The sequence below is a fragment of the Jaculus jaculus genome, chromosome 4 (genome assembly GCF_020740685.1).
Source record: "Jaculus jaculus isolate mJacJac1 chromosome 4, mJacJac1.mat.Y.cur, whole genome shotgun sequence".
Taxonomy (NCBI): domain Eukaryota; kingdom Metazoa; phylum Chordata; class Mammalia; order Rodentia; family Dipodidae; genus Jaculus; species Jaculus jaculus.
This window is the reverse complement of record NC_059105.1, coordinates 91,466,138-91,481,411: the sequence shown is the minus strand read 5'-3', so window position 1 is coordinate 91,481,411 and position 15,274 is coordinate 91,466,138. Positions and strand designations below refer to the sequence as shown.

At 46.2% G+C, this 15,274-nt stretch overlaps 1 protein-coding gene across 1 annotated transcript in view; it reads left to right on the top strand.

The window, feature by feature from the left end:
- Kif5c (kinesin family member 5C) overlaps nucleotides 1-15,274 on the top strand; it is a 181,755-nt gene that overhangs the window by 151,433 nt on the left and 15,048 nt on the right. Inside the window, exons 24-25 of the mRNA XM_045147133.1 lie at nucleotides 5,899-6,115; nucleotides 7,343-7,456. Coding sequence (XP_045003068.1) covers nucleotides 5,899-6,115; nucleotides 7,343-7,449 — 324 coding nt within the window. The 3' untranslated portion in view covers nucleotides 7,450-7,456. The remainder of the gene's footprint in view (nucleotides 1-5,898; nucleotides 6,116-7,342; nucleotides 7,457-15,274) is intronic.

Below are 15,274 nucleotides of genomic sequence, written 5' to 3'. Positions count from 1 at the left end.
GATAAGGGAACAGAAGAAAATCATGTATGTAATCAAAGTGAGAAGTTATTCCAAACCATAAAGCACAGGTAAGCAGAAAAACCATCCAAATCAAGAAGCCATATTATGCTCTTCCCCCACCACCCAGCCAGGCTAGGTGAGGGGGAAGACAGGCCTACATGTGTCCCTGTGGTCCACAAGAGAGATAAGCAAGCAGAGCAGAGCCAGAAAGGCAGAGAGCAGCTGAGCTGAGCTGGCAGAACAAGCCACATGAAGAAAGGAGCCTTTATAAGCATGAGGAAAACCCTATTGACTAGCAGATTTGGAGAGTAGATCCTAGAGCCAGCCACCAGGGCCACTGGTCTAGTGGGCAGCAGAGGGCACTGTAGGTCAGTGTCTATCAGACATGAGTTCCATTCTTGTGTCAGAGAGAGGTGGCATGTGAGGGGTGGCATCTCCTGGTTCTCTCTTTGGACCTCAATCTCTAACTGAAAAACTGCCTTTAAAAAGCTAGCTTTCCCCTATCCTCCTTCAATCTTTCTGTAGAAATGTCAGCATGTTCATGATCCTCTAGGATCTGGGATGGGCTAGAAATGGCTCAACTGTTTAGACCACATAGCCAAAGGGATATCATTTCTCTTTGACTTGTTAGATCTTTTCAACAATGCTGGTGATGACATTTTCCCAGAGGAAAGATGACAAGTCACCATAATTGAAGTCATTCAAGCACACTGTTGATGAGAAATACAGAAGCAGAAACTGCCAGGCATCCTGAAATCAGGCTCTGCAATTCATTATTTTATTCATGAATTCAAGGAATATATATTAAAAGCTGACTCTGCCAGGCAGTGAAGCTGGCACTGGCATAACAAAATGGGTCAGAGCAGCAGTGGCTTGCTTTGATAAAGTACTTTCTGATTTTCAAGACTTTACTTGATCCATCTGGAGTTGGACAATTATAACTGGAGATTTTAGGGTAAAACCTTAGGCTCTGGCAGCCCCAACAAGCTAGGCTGTGCTACCTAGCCTTCTCTTTTCCAGACCAAGAGAAAAGCAGAGATTTATTCAGTGTGGCTGCACTGGCATGAGGAACAGAAAAGGGGTCCAGTGACCCCCCCATGTTCAACTTCCAGGGAACTGAAAGAGCTTTATGTTTAAATAGAGGAGGGGCTGGGACAAGGGGTCAGATGTATGCATAATTAAGCAGTCTGGTCAAGATGTGGTTCCATCTTTCATTATCTCAGTTCAGGTCCGGCAAGGTGGTGTGAGAAAGTTTTAATCATTGCCAGAGGGGACCCATCTGGTTCCTACAAGATGATCTGTTTCAGGGTATAGTTTCTTCATCACAGATAATTGTCTACACCTCAGGGGGTAGTCTGTCCTGAAGTCTTGCCTATTACTTGAGGGTAATTTCAATCACTTGTCACAAGGGTGTGCTTGGATTAATTCTATTGTTCCTGGAATCCAAGGTGACTCAAGAGGGCAAAAAGAAAATGTTAAGGGCAATAACTTATCTCTGTGCCTTGAGCCTTCAAAGGAGAAGAAAGGGGTTAGAGGAGAAGAGTTGAGCAGAAGTCTGAGCCTAATGAAGAAATAGTGAAGGCAGAGATGCCCAGCTTTAATCCTGTTACAGTTACCTTGTAAAACCTATGGTAGTTTCTTTTCTCATCTCTGTGGCTAAATGTCTGACAAGAAGCAACTTAAGGGAGGAAGATTTTTCTGGCTCATGGTCTGAAAGAGTGCATTTCATCAAGCAGGGTAGGCATGGTGGCTGGATGGGCTCACAGCTGTGGTGGTGTCATCAGGGTTCTTGTTACCAGAGTACAAGCCTGGCCCCTAGCAGCCCTAACAAGCTAGGCTGATCCATCCATTATCAGTATGCTAATTAAAGAGATAAGTACAAAGCAGAGAAATGAAATTTATTCAATGTGATCACATTGGAAGGAAGAACAAATATAAGAGGTTCAGTGACCCCCAGAGGTTTAGGATTACCTAAAGAGCAAGAGGCATACACAGATAAATACTCCTGGTCAAGGCCTCACCCTGCCCATCACCAACCCATCTTGTCTTCTGTCTGTTCTGCAAGTTGTTAAAATTGTGTGATGTCTCTTCCTGAGAGAAAAGTTTCCATCCTGGCTGATAATAGGGCTTGTGCCATTCCCTTCTTTGAACATGAGATTCTTGGGGGAAATTCTAATTATATGGGGTTCATTGTTTCAGTAATCTGTTAACCAAAGGGAAAAGCACAAGTGCCAGGATCGTGATAGCAGCAGGAGCTTGCTAACATCTGAATGGATCAAGAAACAGATGAATGCTGGTGTTCATCACGTTTCCACCTTTTTCCTTGTTGATTCAGTCCAGGATCCCAGTATGACGCTATCCACATTCAGGGTGGGTCTTTCCTCCTAAGTTAAACACTCTGGAGTGGAATATCCTCACAGACATGCCCAGAGGTATGCCTCCTACCTAAACTCTAAATCCAGTCAAGTTGACAGTGAAGACCAGCCATCACAAATCCATTGCCTGGACAACTGGACAGCCAAACACATCACTTTAATTTTTTTCTTTTAATTTTATTTTAGAGAGGGGGGGGAGTGAGGGAGAGGATTGGAGCACCAAGGCCTCAGACATTGCAATTGAACTCCAGACACTTGTGCCATCTAGTGGGCATGGGCAACCTTGCACTTGCCTCACATTTGTGCTTCTGGCTTACATGAGTTGAACAGGGGTCCTTAGGCTTTGCAGGCAAGCATCTTAACCCACTAAGCCATCTCTCCAGCCCCACATCACTTTTAAAACAAATCATTCTACCTTGGTCCTTAAAGGTTCATTATCTCATGACGCAAAATGCATTTAATTGATCTCCAGGGAGTTCTCTAACAGTTACAACATTGTTCAAAGGCCCAAGTTCAAAATCTGTTTTGAGACTCAGGGTAATATCTTATAAGTCCCTGTAAAAATCTTTTTTTAAATTATGTATTTCCAGTATACAGTGGCACAGAGTAAACATTCCTATTCCAGGAGGAAGGAACATAAAAGACTGGACCAAAGCAAGATTGAAACCTAGGAGCACCTTGGGCTTGTGATAGCATCTTTTGTGCTCCAGTGGTCTTGGGTAGCTCCTACCTCCAGCCCTGGCATCTTGGGCACACATAGCCTCTCCTTGGGGCTGGGTCTACTCTGCTTTGCTTGGCAAGCATCCTATATGTCTGGCACTTCCAATGTGATGGAGTCTCCATTACAACTTGGGATTTACCTTCACAGCTTTATTCATAGCTAACTCATGAGCTCCATGCCAGCAGTCTGGCCCTCCTACATGTTGCCTGGCCACAGAAGCCTTCTGGAACCTTGGTACAAACATGTATGGTCCCCTCCCTCTTACATCCTGCATGCTGCTGAACCAGCACCATGTGGTTGATGCAGATCTGCCAGCCAGAGATGCAGCCTGACTCTTTTGGATCACAGATGCAATAGTATCTCTGAACCTTCCAGGCTGAATCTTGGAAAATACTTTCCTAGGCAGTCCTCCTAGCAAGATGCCCTGGCGTCACTCTTTTCAAGTGAAAGTTTTCACAATGGCTTGTATTGTTACACCCTGGAACTCTCAGTAGGTAGTCTTGCTCCAAAGGCGCCTTTCTTATGGCTCCAGCAGTATTTTGAAGTTTGTCCTCAATGATACCTACTTCATTTAACAATTACTGCCACTTTGTCCACACCAGTTTTAAACTCATTTAGGCTCCTTTCCTTGCCAAAGGGCACATTTTTCATATCTTTATGCTCCCTCTTACTGTATTTTATTTATTTATTTGAGAGAAAAAGAGGGAGGGAGGGACGGAGAGAAAAGGAGGGAGAGAGAGAGTAAAAGAAAATGAATATAAGTACTCCAGGGCCTCTAGCCACTGGAAATGAATTCCAAGCACATGTGCCACCTCGTGCATCGGGCTTTATGTGGGTCCTGGGGGAATCAAACTCGGATCCTTTGGCTTTGCAGGCAAGTGCCTTAACTGCTAAGCCATCTCTCCAGTCCTTCTTCTCACTATAAATCATGACTGACAGCAGTAAGCAGCAACCATCCCCCATCCAGAATGGTATGCTGTCTTGAAATTTCCTCCACAAAACACATTAGTCCATTGCTTTTGAATTAAGCCCCACTTAAATTTAGCGAACATAGGCAGGATGCAGCCAGACTGTCTGTCAAAATAGAACTTAAATGATTTCCAAACCAGTCCACAATAGAGTCCTTATTCCGGTCTGAAGCTTCACGAGCCTGACCTTTACCATGCATATTTCTGTTGATATTTTGCTCTTCAAAACTCCCACCAGAATAGCCAAGAAGCTCACTTACAGCATTCTAGAGCTTCTCTAGTCCACATGTCCAAGCTTACGTAGTCTTCCTGCAAACCAGTTCCAAAAGCCTAAGAACATGGTCAGGTTTCTTACAGCAGTTTCTTCCCACTCCCACTTGGAATTTTCTTTTTTTAAAATATTTTTTGTTCATTTTTATTTATTTATTTGAGAGTGAGAGGGAGAGAAAGAGACAGATAGAGAGGGAATGGGTGTGCCAGGGCTTCCAGCCACTGCAAACAAACTCCAGACGCGTGCGCCCCTTGTGCATCTGGCTAAGTTAGTTCCTGGAGAATCGAGCCTCGAACCAGGATCCTTAGGCTTCACAGGCAAGCACTTAACTGCTAAGCCATCTCTCTAGCCTGGAATTTTCTTTATTAGCCATTTTCCTCATCTCTGACCAAAAACCTGACCAGAAGCAATGTTAAGGGAGCAAGGATTTATTCTGCCTCACGGTGTGACGGTCTATTGTGGCAATACGGGCATGGCACGCAGAGCAGGCTTGCAGCAGGGGTTTTATCCACACATGGGCCAACTGGGAAGCAGAGAAAGTGAGTGCTGGTGCTCATCAGCTTTTCTGCTTTCTTTTTCCCTTTTTACTCAGTCCAGTACTCCTTTGCAGGAGATGGCTCTGACCACATTCAGGGCAGGTCTTCCCTCCCCTGTGGAAATGTCCTCACAGACAGACACTCTCAGAGATGTGTTTCCAATTTGACAATAAAGATTAAACACATCAGGGCCCAAGTGGGGAGTTAATACATGTTGGTTTACAATGGCCCTATTCAGTTGTATTTTTGTTTTGTAGATTCAAAACCCAAGATTTGGGATGGTCAAGCGAGTTACCCCATGTCAGATGGCAGGAAATAATGGGGCTGGCGTTTGAGCCTAGTTTCAACCAGAGTCAGCTTGTTACTTTTTGTTTTTTCAAGGTAGGGTGTCAATCTAGTCCAGGCTGACCAGGAGTTCACTATGTAGTCTCAGGGTGGCCTCGATCCTCCTACCTCTGCCTCCCAGGTGCTGGGATTAAAGGTAGGTATGTGCCACCACGTCTGCAGCTTGTTATTTCTTAATTATGGGTCGTAAGGAAAATGAAGTCGGCAGTGCCCTCATTTCCTGTGCGCCTCGGGATCTTATAGAGCTGGATCATTGTAGACCATGCTCCCTTAGGAAAGGAGGCCCACAGAGAACTCCGCAGCATGAGTTTTCACTCAGTCCTTCTGAACCAAGTTTAACTTTTCCAGCTCTCAGGCACAACTCCTGGAGAAGGAACTTTCACACTAACACCCCTCCTCAACATACAAACAAAAGAGAAAGCACATTCTACTCCAAATTGAAGTTTCCAATGGCTGTAAATAGCTTTTATTTTCATCCACTACTCTTAATTTCTGCCTCTGGCGAATGATACGTTTAGCTGTCGAGAGTCTCGCGTCCATAGGGATGTCAAAGACCACCTAGCAGAGGAGATGGTTCAGCTGCCCACCGGGCCTCTTCCCGCTGCTCCTCTTTAACGTTCTTGTCCTTCCAGGCAGTGGCACAGCCTCCCTGGTAACTGGTTCCTCTGTTCCTGTACTGCAGCTGGTCCGGGACAACGCAGACCTGCGCTGTGAGCTGCCCAAGCTGGAGAAGCGGCTGCGGGCCACCGCAGAGCGAGTCAAGGCCCTGGAGAGCGCACTGAAGGAGGCCAAGGAGAACGCCATGCGAGACCGCAAGCGCTACCAGCAAGAGGTGGACCGCATCAAGGAAGCAGTCCGAGCCAAGAACATGGCGAGGAGGGCGCATGCAGCCCAGATTGGTACGTGTGGGCCAAGGGCTGGGGTTACAGCAAACCTCATCTAGAACCCTACTCATCTGAAAGGCAGTGGTGGGGCCCCAGAGACTCGGTCCTTCCAGCACCCCATGTTCATCCTGGGATCCTCTCAAGTGCCATTACCTGCTCAAAAAGAATCCCACCTGCCCTGTGTTCTTCAGAGCTGTGTGCTGAGGTCTTTGGCTGTAAACAGAGCTCTGTACACTCTCGGACATACTGGAATATATGAATACCTTTAGCAGGACCCGAAAGTCCCTGTGTTCTGTGCTAGGAAGGACCATCAGGGAGCTCATCCATCAGCACCCTCAAGCTCAGGTTTGGAAATAAGCTGGAAAGAGCCAGGCTGGCAACACTGAGCAACAGTGTGGTTGCAAGTAGACCTGCAACCTGGAGTTCCAGCTCCTGTGATCTGGATGGACGCAGGCATTTTGCCTGCATGGAAATCAGTAGTGTAGCCACTTGCTGATGGGTGCCTGGTTAAAGCCATACTCAAGAATGTTCTCTAGAGAGTTTTTTAAGACTTGAAGCATCTGTAATAAAGTATTATTTCTTCCCATCAGATACTATTGTACCAATGTGTGAACCAGCAATTTTGTGTTCTTAGTTTTAAAATCCCTCAGTTAGTGTTACTGAATTTATTGTATTTCTTAACCTTTTAAGAATCTACTGAAAAGCCAGGCATGGTGGTATATGCATTTAATCCCAGCACTCGGCTGGCAGAAGTAGGAGGATCACTGTGAGTTTAAGGTCACCCTGAGACTACATACATAGAGAGCTCCAGGACAGCCTGGGCTAGAGTGAAACCCTACCTCAAAAAACAAACAAAAAGAATCTACTGAAAACTATGGACTCTCTCCCCATAAAATTCATCTCTTGTGGAAATCTGCATGCAGATTTGTGTAGATCCCCGTGAAGTCTGTGGGGGACCTGTGGATCTACTGCAGAAAAACCAAACATCTTTATTTCTAATTTATTTAAAAAGATTATTGATATAACAGTTCTGTCTGACCCCTAAATTATATAGAGGTTCTGGGTTTTCTAACTGTACTCCGAGGAGGTTAGATATCCTGTTTTCAGAAAGGTCTGATGATATCTAATCACTGTAATGTTGATAAGCATCATGACACTGGTTGTCACTGCCTGTGGTCATAGGTATCTTGGCTGTCATTTCTGTTCTTTCAGAAGGTTGTTCTCTTTTTCTCTCGGATGCAGCCAAGCCCATCCGCCCTGGACATTACCCAGCATCATCTCCAACAGCTGTCCATGCCATCCGAGGGGGAGGAGGCGGCTCTTCAAACTCCACTCACTACCAGAAGTAAATGCAGAGTGAGTTCCCAAGTGTCTGGGGTGGTTTCTCTTTGCAGCAGCTACTTATCTGGAGGCATAGCCTTCTTGCCTCTTCAGACCTATAGCCCAAGATTCCACCACATGCACGTGAATCTTTAATAGAGGAGCTCAGCTCTTCTCCAGGACAGGTTCTGGGGTCCAGGTGAGCAGAGACCTGGGCCTTGCCTAACCTCTAGCTACAAAGTCTTAGGGTGTTCTGTCCAAGCAGCTTGGGCCTGCTGTGACCCTGAACTAGGCCTGCCTAATCAGCTTTATGAACAGGTGAGTGATTCACCCGAGCTTTCTTTGGTCTGTGGGGCTCCCCTCTGCAGCTAATGTCCAGAAGGGTTACCTGTTTGCCAGCTGCATTTACACAGCGCAGACAGAAGTAGGAGGTGGCTTTTAGTCTCAGGAACTGAATATCTAGAGCCAGGTAATAGTCACGTTTTTACTTACATATCACTTCAAAAAGTGTAAGTTTTTTCTCCCTATTTATTTATTTATTTTTGGTTTTTTGAGGTAGGGTTTCACTACAGCTCAGGCTGACCTGGAATTCACTATGTAGTCGCAGAGTGGCCTCAAACTCACAGTGATCCTCCTACCTCTGCCTCATGAATGCTGGGATTAAAGGCATGCACCACCACACCTAGCTTTTCCCCCCTTTTAATATTTTACTTATTTATTTATTTATTTGAAAGAGAGAGAAGCAGATGCAGAGAGAAAATGGTCATGCCAGGGCCTCCAACCACTGCAGACAAACTCCAGAGGCATCTGCCACTTTGTGCATCTGGCTTTACATGGGCACTGGGGAATCAAACCTGGGTCCTTTAGCTTTGCCAGCAAGTCCCTTAACTGCTAAGCCATCTCTCCAGCCCAACAAGTAGAGTTTTAAAGAAGTGTGTGTTAGTTTAAATTCAGGTTGATCTGGGCCATTTTTTCTTTGAGAAAGTGGTATGTAAGCCGTGCTTCTGCAAACTACATGATGAGTGTTGCTCTACCAGCAAAAAAGAAAAGAGTGATATGCTTTAGAAAAGAGACAAAGAGAGGAGCCATGTCTGTTCTTTGTGACTGGTTGGGTTGACATATGGACAATAAAGGATCAGAAAACTTTGCTTGTAAGTACTCTGACTGGATTATGTCTATGGGAGGAGGTCGTGAACATTTTTCCTGGACACTGTGCCCTTGTCTGGGAAGCCAGCTGACAAGGCAGACAAGCTTGCATCAAGTGAAGGCTTGATGACCAGAAGCAACCAAGGAGGACTCTCAATCTTCATCCAGCCTTTTCTAATCAGGGTTGGGGGGTGAAGTCAGGCCAGAGCCTCTCAGTCAGGGCATGACAACATTGCTAGGCCTCATCCTCCAAGGAGGAAGCTTTGTGGTTTGACCCCAACAACAAGGAACAGACCAGGGGTCAGTCAGATGTGCAGAAATAGGAGGGTGGCCAAGGCAGTCCATGCTGGCAGTATGCCTGCTGATGTCTGCCAAATGTGCTTGCCAGTGGACCGTACAATTCACATCCAAGATCTTCTTCCATCTGCAAATAAAATGAAATTAGTTGGTATAGAATTATTTTTGATTGCATGTGTCAGTGTTGAGGCTGAAACCTAAAAGTGGAGACGGTCATGGTGGGCAGCTTTTGGTGAGAAACTAGAGCTCAGGAGTCGGTTCTTAGCATGCAGGAGACCTCATGTGTTCCTAGCAACAAAAACAACTAAATAAGATGGAGCAGTACCATAAAAACTGGGACTTTGGAAGAAGGCAGCATTATCTGACTCCTTGAGGTAGGTAGGGTCTTTTTACCAGAACCACAGAGGACTTTGCTGTCCACCGAGATTTGAGACCTATTCTCCTGAAGCAACTTTGGCTTAAACATGGTGGTGGTTTCTCGTGCAAAGAAGTGTGAGAGCAGTCTGTCAGTAGTTGGTCAGGGTACACCGAGACCATGGACACTTAGGCTTTTAGAGTTACTGCCCTCAGCAAGTGCCATTCCTCCTCAAGATGACTTCACGCTCGCCAAAATGACTTCTGGTCTTTCAGCCTCATGCCTTCTATGTGTAGCACCACACAGTGGCAAAGCAGCCCTTTGGGTGTGCCAGTATCCTTTAAGGGACCTCAGAGGACACGTGAAAGCTGGGACCAAATCCCTCTAGCCACATGGTCAGAGGCAGGGTGCCGGCAGTCCTTTAGCTGGGTCCATCAGTGCCTCAAAAGAGAGTTGTATTAGCTCCTGTGTTGCCATGACCTGCCTGCAGAAATGACCTAAGAGAGGAAAGATTAATGTAGGCTCATGGTTTTATTCAGTCCATCATGGAGGGAAAAGCATGGCAGAGCAGCTCAGTTCATGGCACTGGGAGCAAGGGGTAGAAACTGTTCAGACTCTGGTAGACCAGAAAGTAGAGAGGACATTTTGGAACCATGCATGGGTCAGGTCACAGGCCCCACCTTCTAAAGTTTCCACAGCTTCCCCAAGTAGCAGTGCCAGCTGGGGAATAAGTTTGTAAAGCAAGCCTGTGGGGGGCATTTCCTATTGAAACTATAGCAGCAGCAGTGCTTTTATGAGGACAAAGAGAGCAGATGTTGGGGTGCACACTTAGAAGTCTGCATTTACTGAACGTGGCGGCAGATGGGGGCGTCATGCAGTATGTAGGTTACAGGTTACTCATTTGATGAAGGCACATAGCGCTGTGAATGCTTGGCTCCCTGCACATTCTTTTTTTAAAAATAATTTATTTTTGGTTATTTCACAGAGAAGGAGGGAGAAAAGGGAAGAGAGAAAGAGAATGAATGGGTGCACCAGGGCCTCCAGCCACTGAGAATGAACTCTAGACACATGCACCCCTTTGTGCATCTGACTAACGTGGGTCCTGAGGAATCGAACCTGGGTCCTTTAGCTTTGCAGGCAGACGACTTAACCACTAAGCCATCCCTCCAGTCCTTCCTGTACATTCTTAGTAAATATACTGGCCAGGATTTTGGGGTCCGTAAATTGTAATGAACAGGCACCTTCCTCCAATAGAGGTCTACCATACTCCCAGTAGTAGGGTTGGCCTAGAACTTAACGGTGCAGCCCATGCTAGCCTTGAGCTCACAGCACTCCTCCTGCCTGAGCATCCTGAGTGTTGGGATTGCAAGCAGGAGCCACTGTATTTGCCTGAAAATCCATACTTCCTGTAAGGTATACACAACCAAAAATTGGTCATCTGTCACCAGCGTGGCCTCTTATTATGCTGAAGACTGAGAATCAGAACTTCTCAGGAGGATGGGACAGTTCCTGCCTGTAAGCTCAGCACCTGGGATGTGGACATAGAGGAACTGAGAGTCCAAGGCCATCCTTAGCTATACAGCAAGTTCAAGGTCAACCTGGGATACATGAGACACTGTCTCAGAAAAAAATCAGAATTTTTGAGAGACTCTCAAGGCCTTCCTAGATGGGCTGGAGAGTCAGTGAATAAAGCACTTGCTGTGTGAGCATGAGTACCTGAGTTCAGATTCCCAAAATCCATGTAAAAGCCAGATAGAGCGGCAGGCGTTCATAATCCCAGTGTGCCTGCTGTGAGCAGGGCAGGGAGACAGGAGAATTTCCCGGAAGCTTGCAGGACAACTAGATTGGTGAACAACAAGGTGCAAGGCAAGGACTGACACCCAAGGTTGTCCTCTGGCCACACACAAGTCCTGTGGCACATGTGCTTTCACACACTAACATGCACACACCAAAATAAATGAATAAATTAAAAAGCAAATAAAGACTCTCAAAGAAGCAGCACTATGGCAACTTGTTTCTTTCCTTTCTCCAAGTGTTTCAAGTGGTTTTCATTATTTGACCTGAAATTGGAGTCCCTTTAACACACTCTACCCATCAGATCCCACCACTAGATCCCTTTCCCACAAATAAACACATGTCACTACAGCACTGTGGTGAAGGGACGTGGTATTGGAGGGAATAGGGTTTTGGATGTCAAGTCTTCCAATTCCTTGAAGCTACTTACCCTTGGTCTGTTTCTTCATCTCTTAAATGGAGAGCTGTTTTCTCATCACTGGTGTTGAGAGGCAGCTTAAATGAGGTTCTGCTTCTCAACTGCCTGGCACTCTACAAGTTCACAGGTGAGTAGAACAGAATGGGACCCATAGTAGTTTGGTTGATAAACGTTAGCTTATGTTCTCCTTGATTAGAAATAGAAAAATGGCTTAGCAGTTAAGGTGCTTGCCTGTGAAGCCTAAGGACCCATGTTCGACTCCCCAGATCCTACATAATCCAGGTGCACAAATGTGAGGCAGGCGCAAGGTCACACATGCCCACTAGGAAGCACAAGCGTCTGGAGTTTGAGTGCAGTAGCTGAGGCCCCAACACACCAATTCTCTCTCGCTTGCCCTCGCTCTTGCTCTCTCTGAAATTAAAAAAAAAAAAAATCCTAAAAATAAAGAGAAATACTAAAACCAGAGCTTCTCCCATTTCTGACACCAGTTTTCCTGAAAGATAACAGGTGAGTGTTGTCTAATCCAGTTCAGTCCTGGCACTGTCTGCCTGGAGTCCCAAAAGACCACCCCTTCCCTCCTTCAGATGCCCACTGCAAGTCCACAGTGGTGGTGACTTGTTCTTCTGACCAACCAGCTACAAACCAGGGCTCCTTAGCCCTTCCTCAAGAGGTCCCTTACTAGAGCATTCTGTTGAACGAATGGGATCCTTTTACTCATACATATCTGACTACTGTAAAGGACACTCTGGGGACACTGGTGAAGAGCAGATAGGAGAAGTGCACTGGGCAGGTGTGCCAGCAGAGCTGCTTTGCCTCCGGAGGGCATTGCAACCCAGAGCAGGCCTTCAGGTTTTGATGGTGGCTTCATTGCATGGTTGTTAGATTATCGGTCATTGGCAAACACTTCCACCTTCAGTCCTCTCCCCTGAGGTTAGGGGTTGGGAGGTGGGGACTGGGGCTGCAGGTTCCAGAGGCTCTCATCACATGGTGGTTACCCGGGCAACTGGCCCCATCCTGAGGTTAACCAGACACTCCCATCCCACCAGTCATCAGCATGCAATGCCATGCCTTCTCTAAAGAGTTTGGAGGAATTTAGTAACCAATGTCCTAGACCAAATATTTACTTAGCATAATATCACAGTCTCAGGCTAGAGAAGTGGCTTAGTGGTTAAAGTGCTTCCATGCAAAGCCTAAAAACCCATGTTTGGGGCTGGAGAGATGGCTTAGCAGTTAAGCACTTGCCTGTGAAGCCTGAGGACCCCGGTTCGAGGCTTGATTCCCCAGGACCCACATTAGCCAGATGCATAAGGGGGCACACGCGTCTGGAGTTCGTTTGCAGTGGCTGGAGGCCCTGGTGTGCCCATTCTCTCTCTCTCTCTCTCTATTTGCCTCTCTCTCTCTGTCACTCTCAAATAAATAAATAAAAACGAACAAAAAAATTTTAAAAACCCATGTTTGACTCTCCAGATCCCATGTAAGCCAGATGCACAAAGTGATGCAAGCACACAAGGTCACACATGTGCACAATGGGGCGCATGCATCTGGAGTTCGATTGCAATGGCTGGGGGCCCTAGCATACTAATTCTGTCTTTCAAACATTAAAAAATAAACATAAAAAAGGCCAATCTGGTGGGCTAGGCTCAAAAGAAAATCAGTGTCCCATTTTTAAATATACATAGTTGTTATAAAATTACTGTTAGTCTGTCTCACTACAGCAGCCAGTTACAACACTGAGTGGAGAAGGCCCATGACTGACAGAGTATCCTATGTGCTATTTTGAACAGATATAAGGGCTTTTAACAGCAGTATATGTTTATGTCAGAGTTATCATGAAGAATACCATGGTTAACAAAGGACTGGGCATTTGTCAATGGAAGAGAGGAATAACACTCAGTAGAGCAAGAAAATACAATTGGAAATGAGAAACTGCTAAATCATTCTAAAAATAATCAGGAATGTGGAATTTAGTGCTTAGATGAGATAAAATTGTGATGTTGTCTTTGCTGAGCTTGGGGCCCTTGTTCTGGCTGACTGGCTCTCCCAGCTCATGTGCAGCAAGAGCAGATAGAATCTGGGCACTGTTGGGATTTCTTTCTGCATTCCAGCACTGCAGTCACCATGAGTAGTTTGGTTGATACTCAAGGTTTGGGGGCCACTGAGGATGCCAACATGGAGAAACAAAAGAACACATGACATAGTATTATTGACATTTGTCTAATGAGGTCCAAGTCCAGGGCCTACCAGAATGAGGACAGCCCAGTGCAGCAAGATAAGGAGATGTGATTTTACAGACGTTGGCTCCAGTCCTGGTTTTGATGATGGCTCTTATGTGATGTTGGGTAAGGTACTTGACTGCTGTCAGCCTCAGTTTCCCTATTTTCCAAATGGGATTCAGTACATGGGCACTTGGTTTAACAAGAGAAGAGACAGAAGGCTGTATTCTTGACAGTGGTATGTTCATTGAGGGAGACAGAAAATAAATAATTTTACATGTTCTGAAGAAAGTAAGGATATAGATGGGGACACTTAGAAGAGAGGGTGGCATTTGAGTTGAGAACTGGGAAATGCCAGAGGTACAAATGGTGGCTGCAAGTTGTTAGTGGATAAGTGTGGTTGAACCGTGACAGGAAGGCGGGTGAGACTGGAATTCAAGGAGCCAAGAGAGTCTTCCTAGAGTTGTGGAGGGAGTGGGGCCCAAATGAATGCCTCAGAGTGGAGGATAGCATACTGTGACCTTAGTGGGGGGAACGTGGGCACTGAGGGTAGGTGGACAGGACCACTCTGCTGGGCTCTGGAGAAAGGGCGAGGATGGATGAGAACAGGCATAAGGGATTGCATTAGGATCTGTGCAAGGTGATGGCAGCAGAGGGCAAGAAGTGGTCGAGTCTGCTTGTGTGAGGGCTGGATCCAGCTGTGAGGACGCACTAACTAGGATAGAGAGGAGGTGGAGGAAGGGACTCCAAGGCAGTTAGGTGAGTATTGGCATGTTTCAACCAGATGGAAAATTCGGTGATGAGCAGGTTTGTGGGAAAAGCTTGGTTTTCATTCAACTGTGACATGCCTCTTACATCTAGCTGAGCTCTACGCCCAAGTGGGTATGTTGAATAGGCATGTGGGGCCATTGGTCTGAATGAGGCCGGGCAGAGGCCAGGGCCAGAAGCGGGAAGAGTGATATCCCATGACTGTGTTTAAGGCCTGTCAGAGCAGGAAGAGGACAGAGACCTGCCTGGGGACTAGCTAGTAAGAAGGTTGGAGAAAGTTATGAGTAGGGAAGAGTCCAAGGAGAACTATATGAGCTCTCAGGCCCAGAAATTGGGTGGTTGCTGAGGGCCAGGTGGTGGTGACCCTGGGCAGCTTCAGATTGGGGGTGGTCTTGACAGTGCGTGGAAGAAACAGGTCAGTGACACCTGACTGGTCAACTGATGGTGCATGTCCACGTGAGATGGGCAGCAGAGGAAGTCCAAGTGCAGGGAGGCAAGCCTCTATATTAGTGCTGCTTTTTTCAAGTAAGGGAGAAGTCAGGCCATCAGTTGGGAGGGAAGGGAGAGGGTCTACAGGCTTGAGAACAGAGGACGTTTGAAGTGTGTGTCTTGGGCAGTGAACTGTGCATTCATATAGATAACAAAATGCATATCAAATACATATCGAGCTTCTGGTTCTGAGGGCCCTTTAGCAATGCCTTAGCAAACCAGTGGGTTGTTGTTCAAATATGTCCACCAGGTGGCACTAGAGGGCATTGCTGAATCCTCAGCTATTATCTGTATCTATGTATTTCTCCTCTGCTCTGTATTTAGACCATCATGTTTTCTGAAAATTTGTAAAAAGAATGCTTGTAAAGCACAAA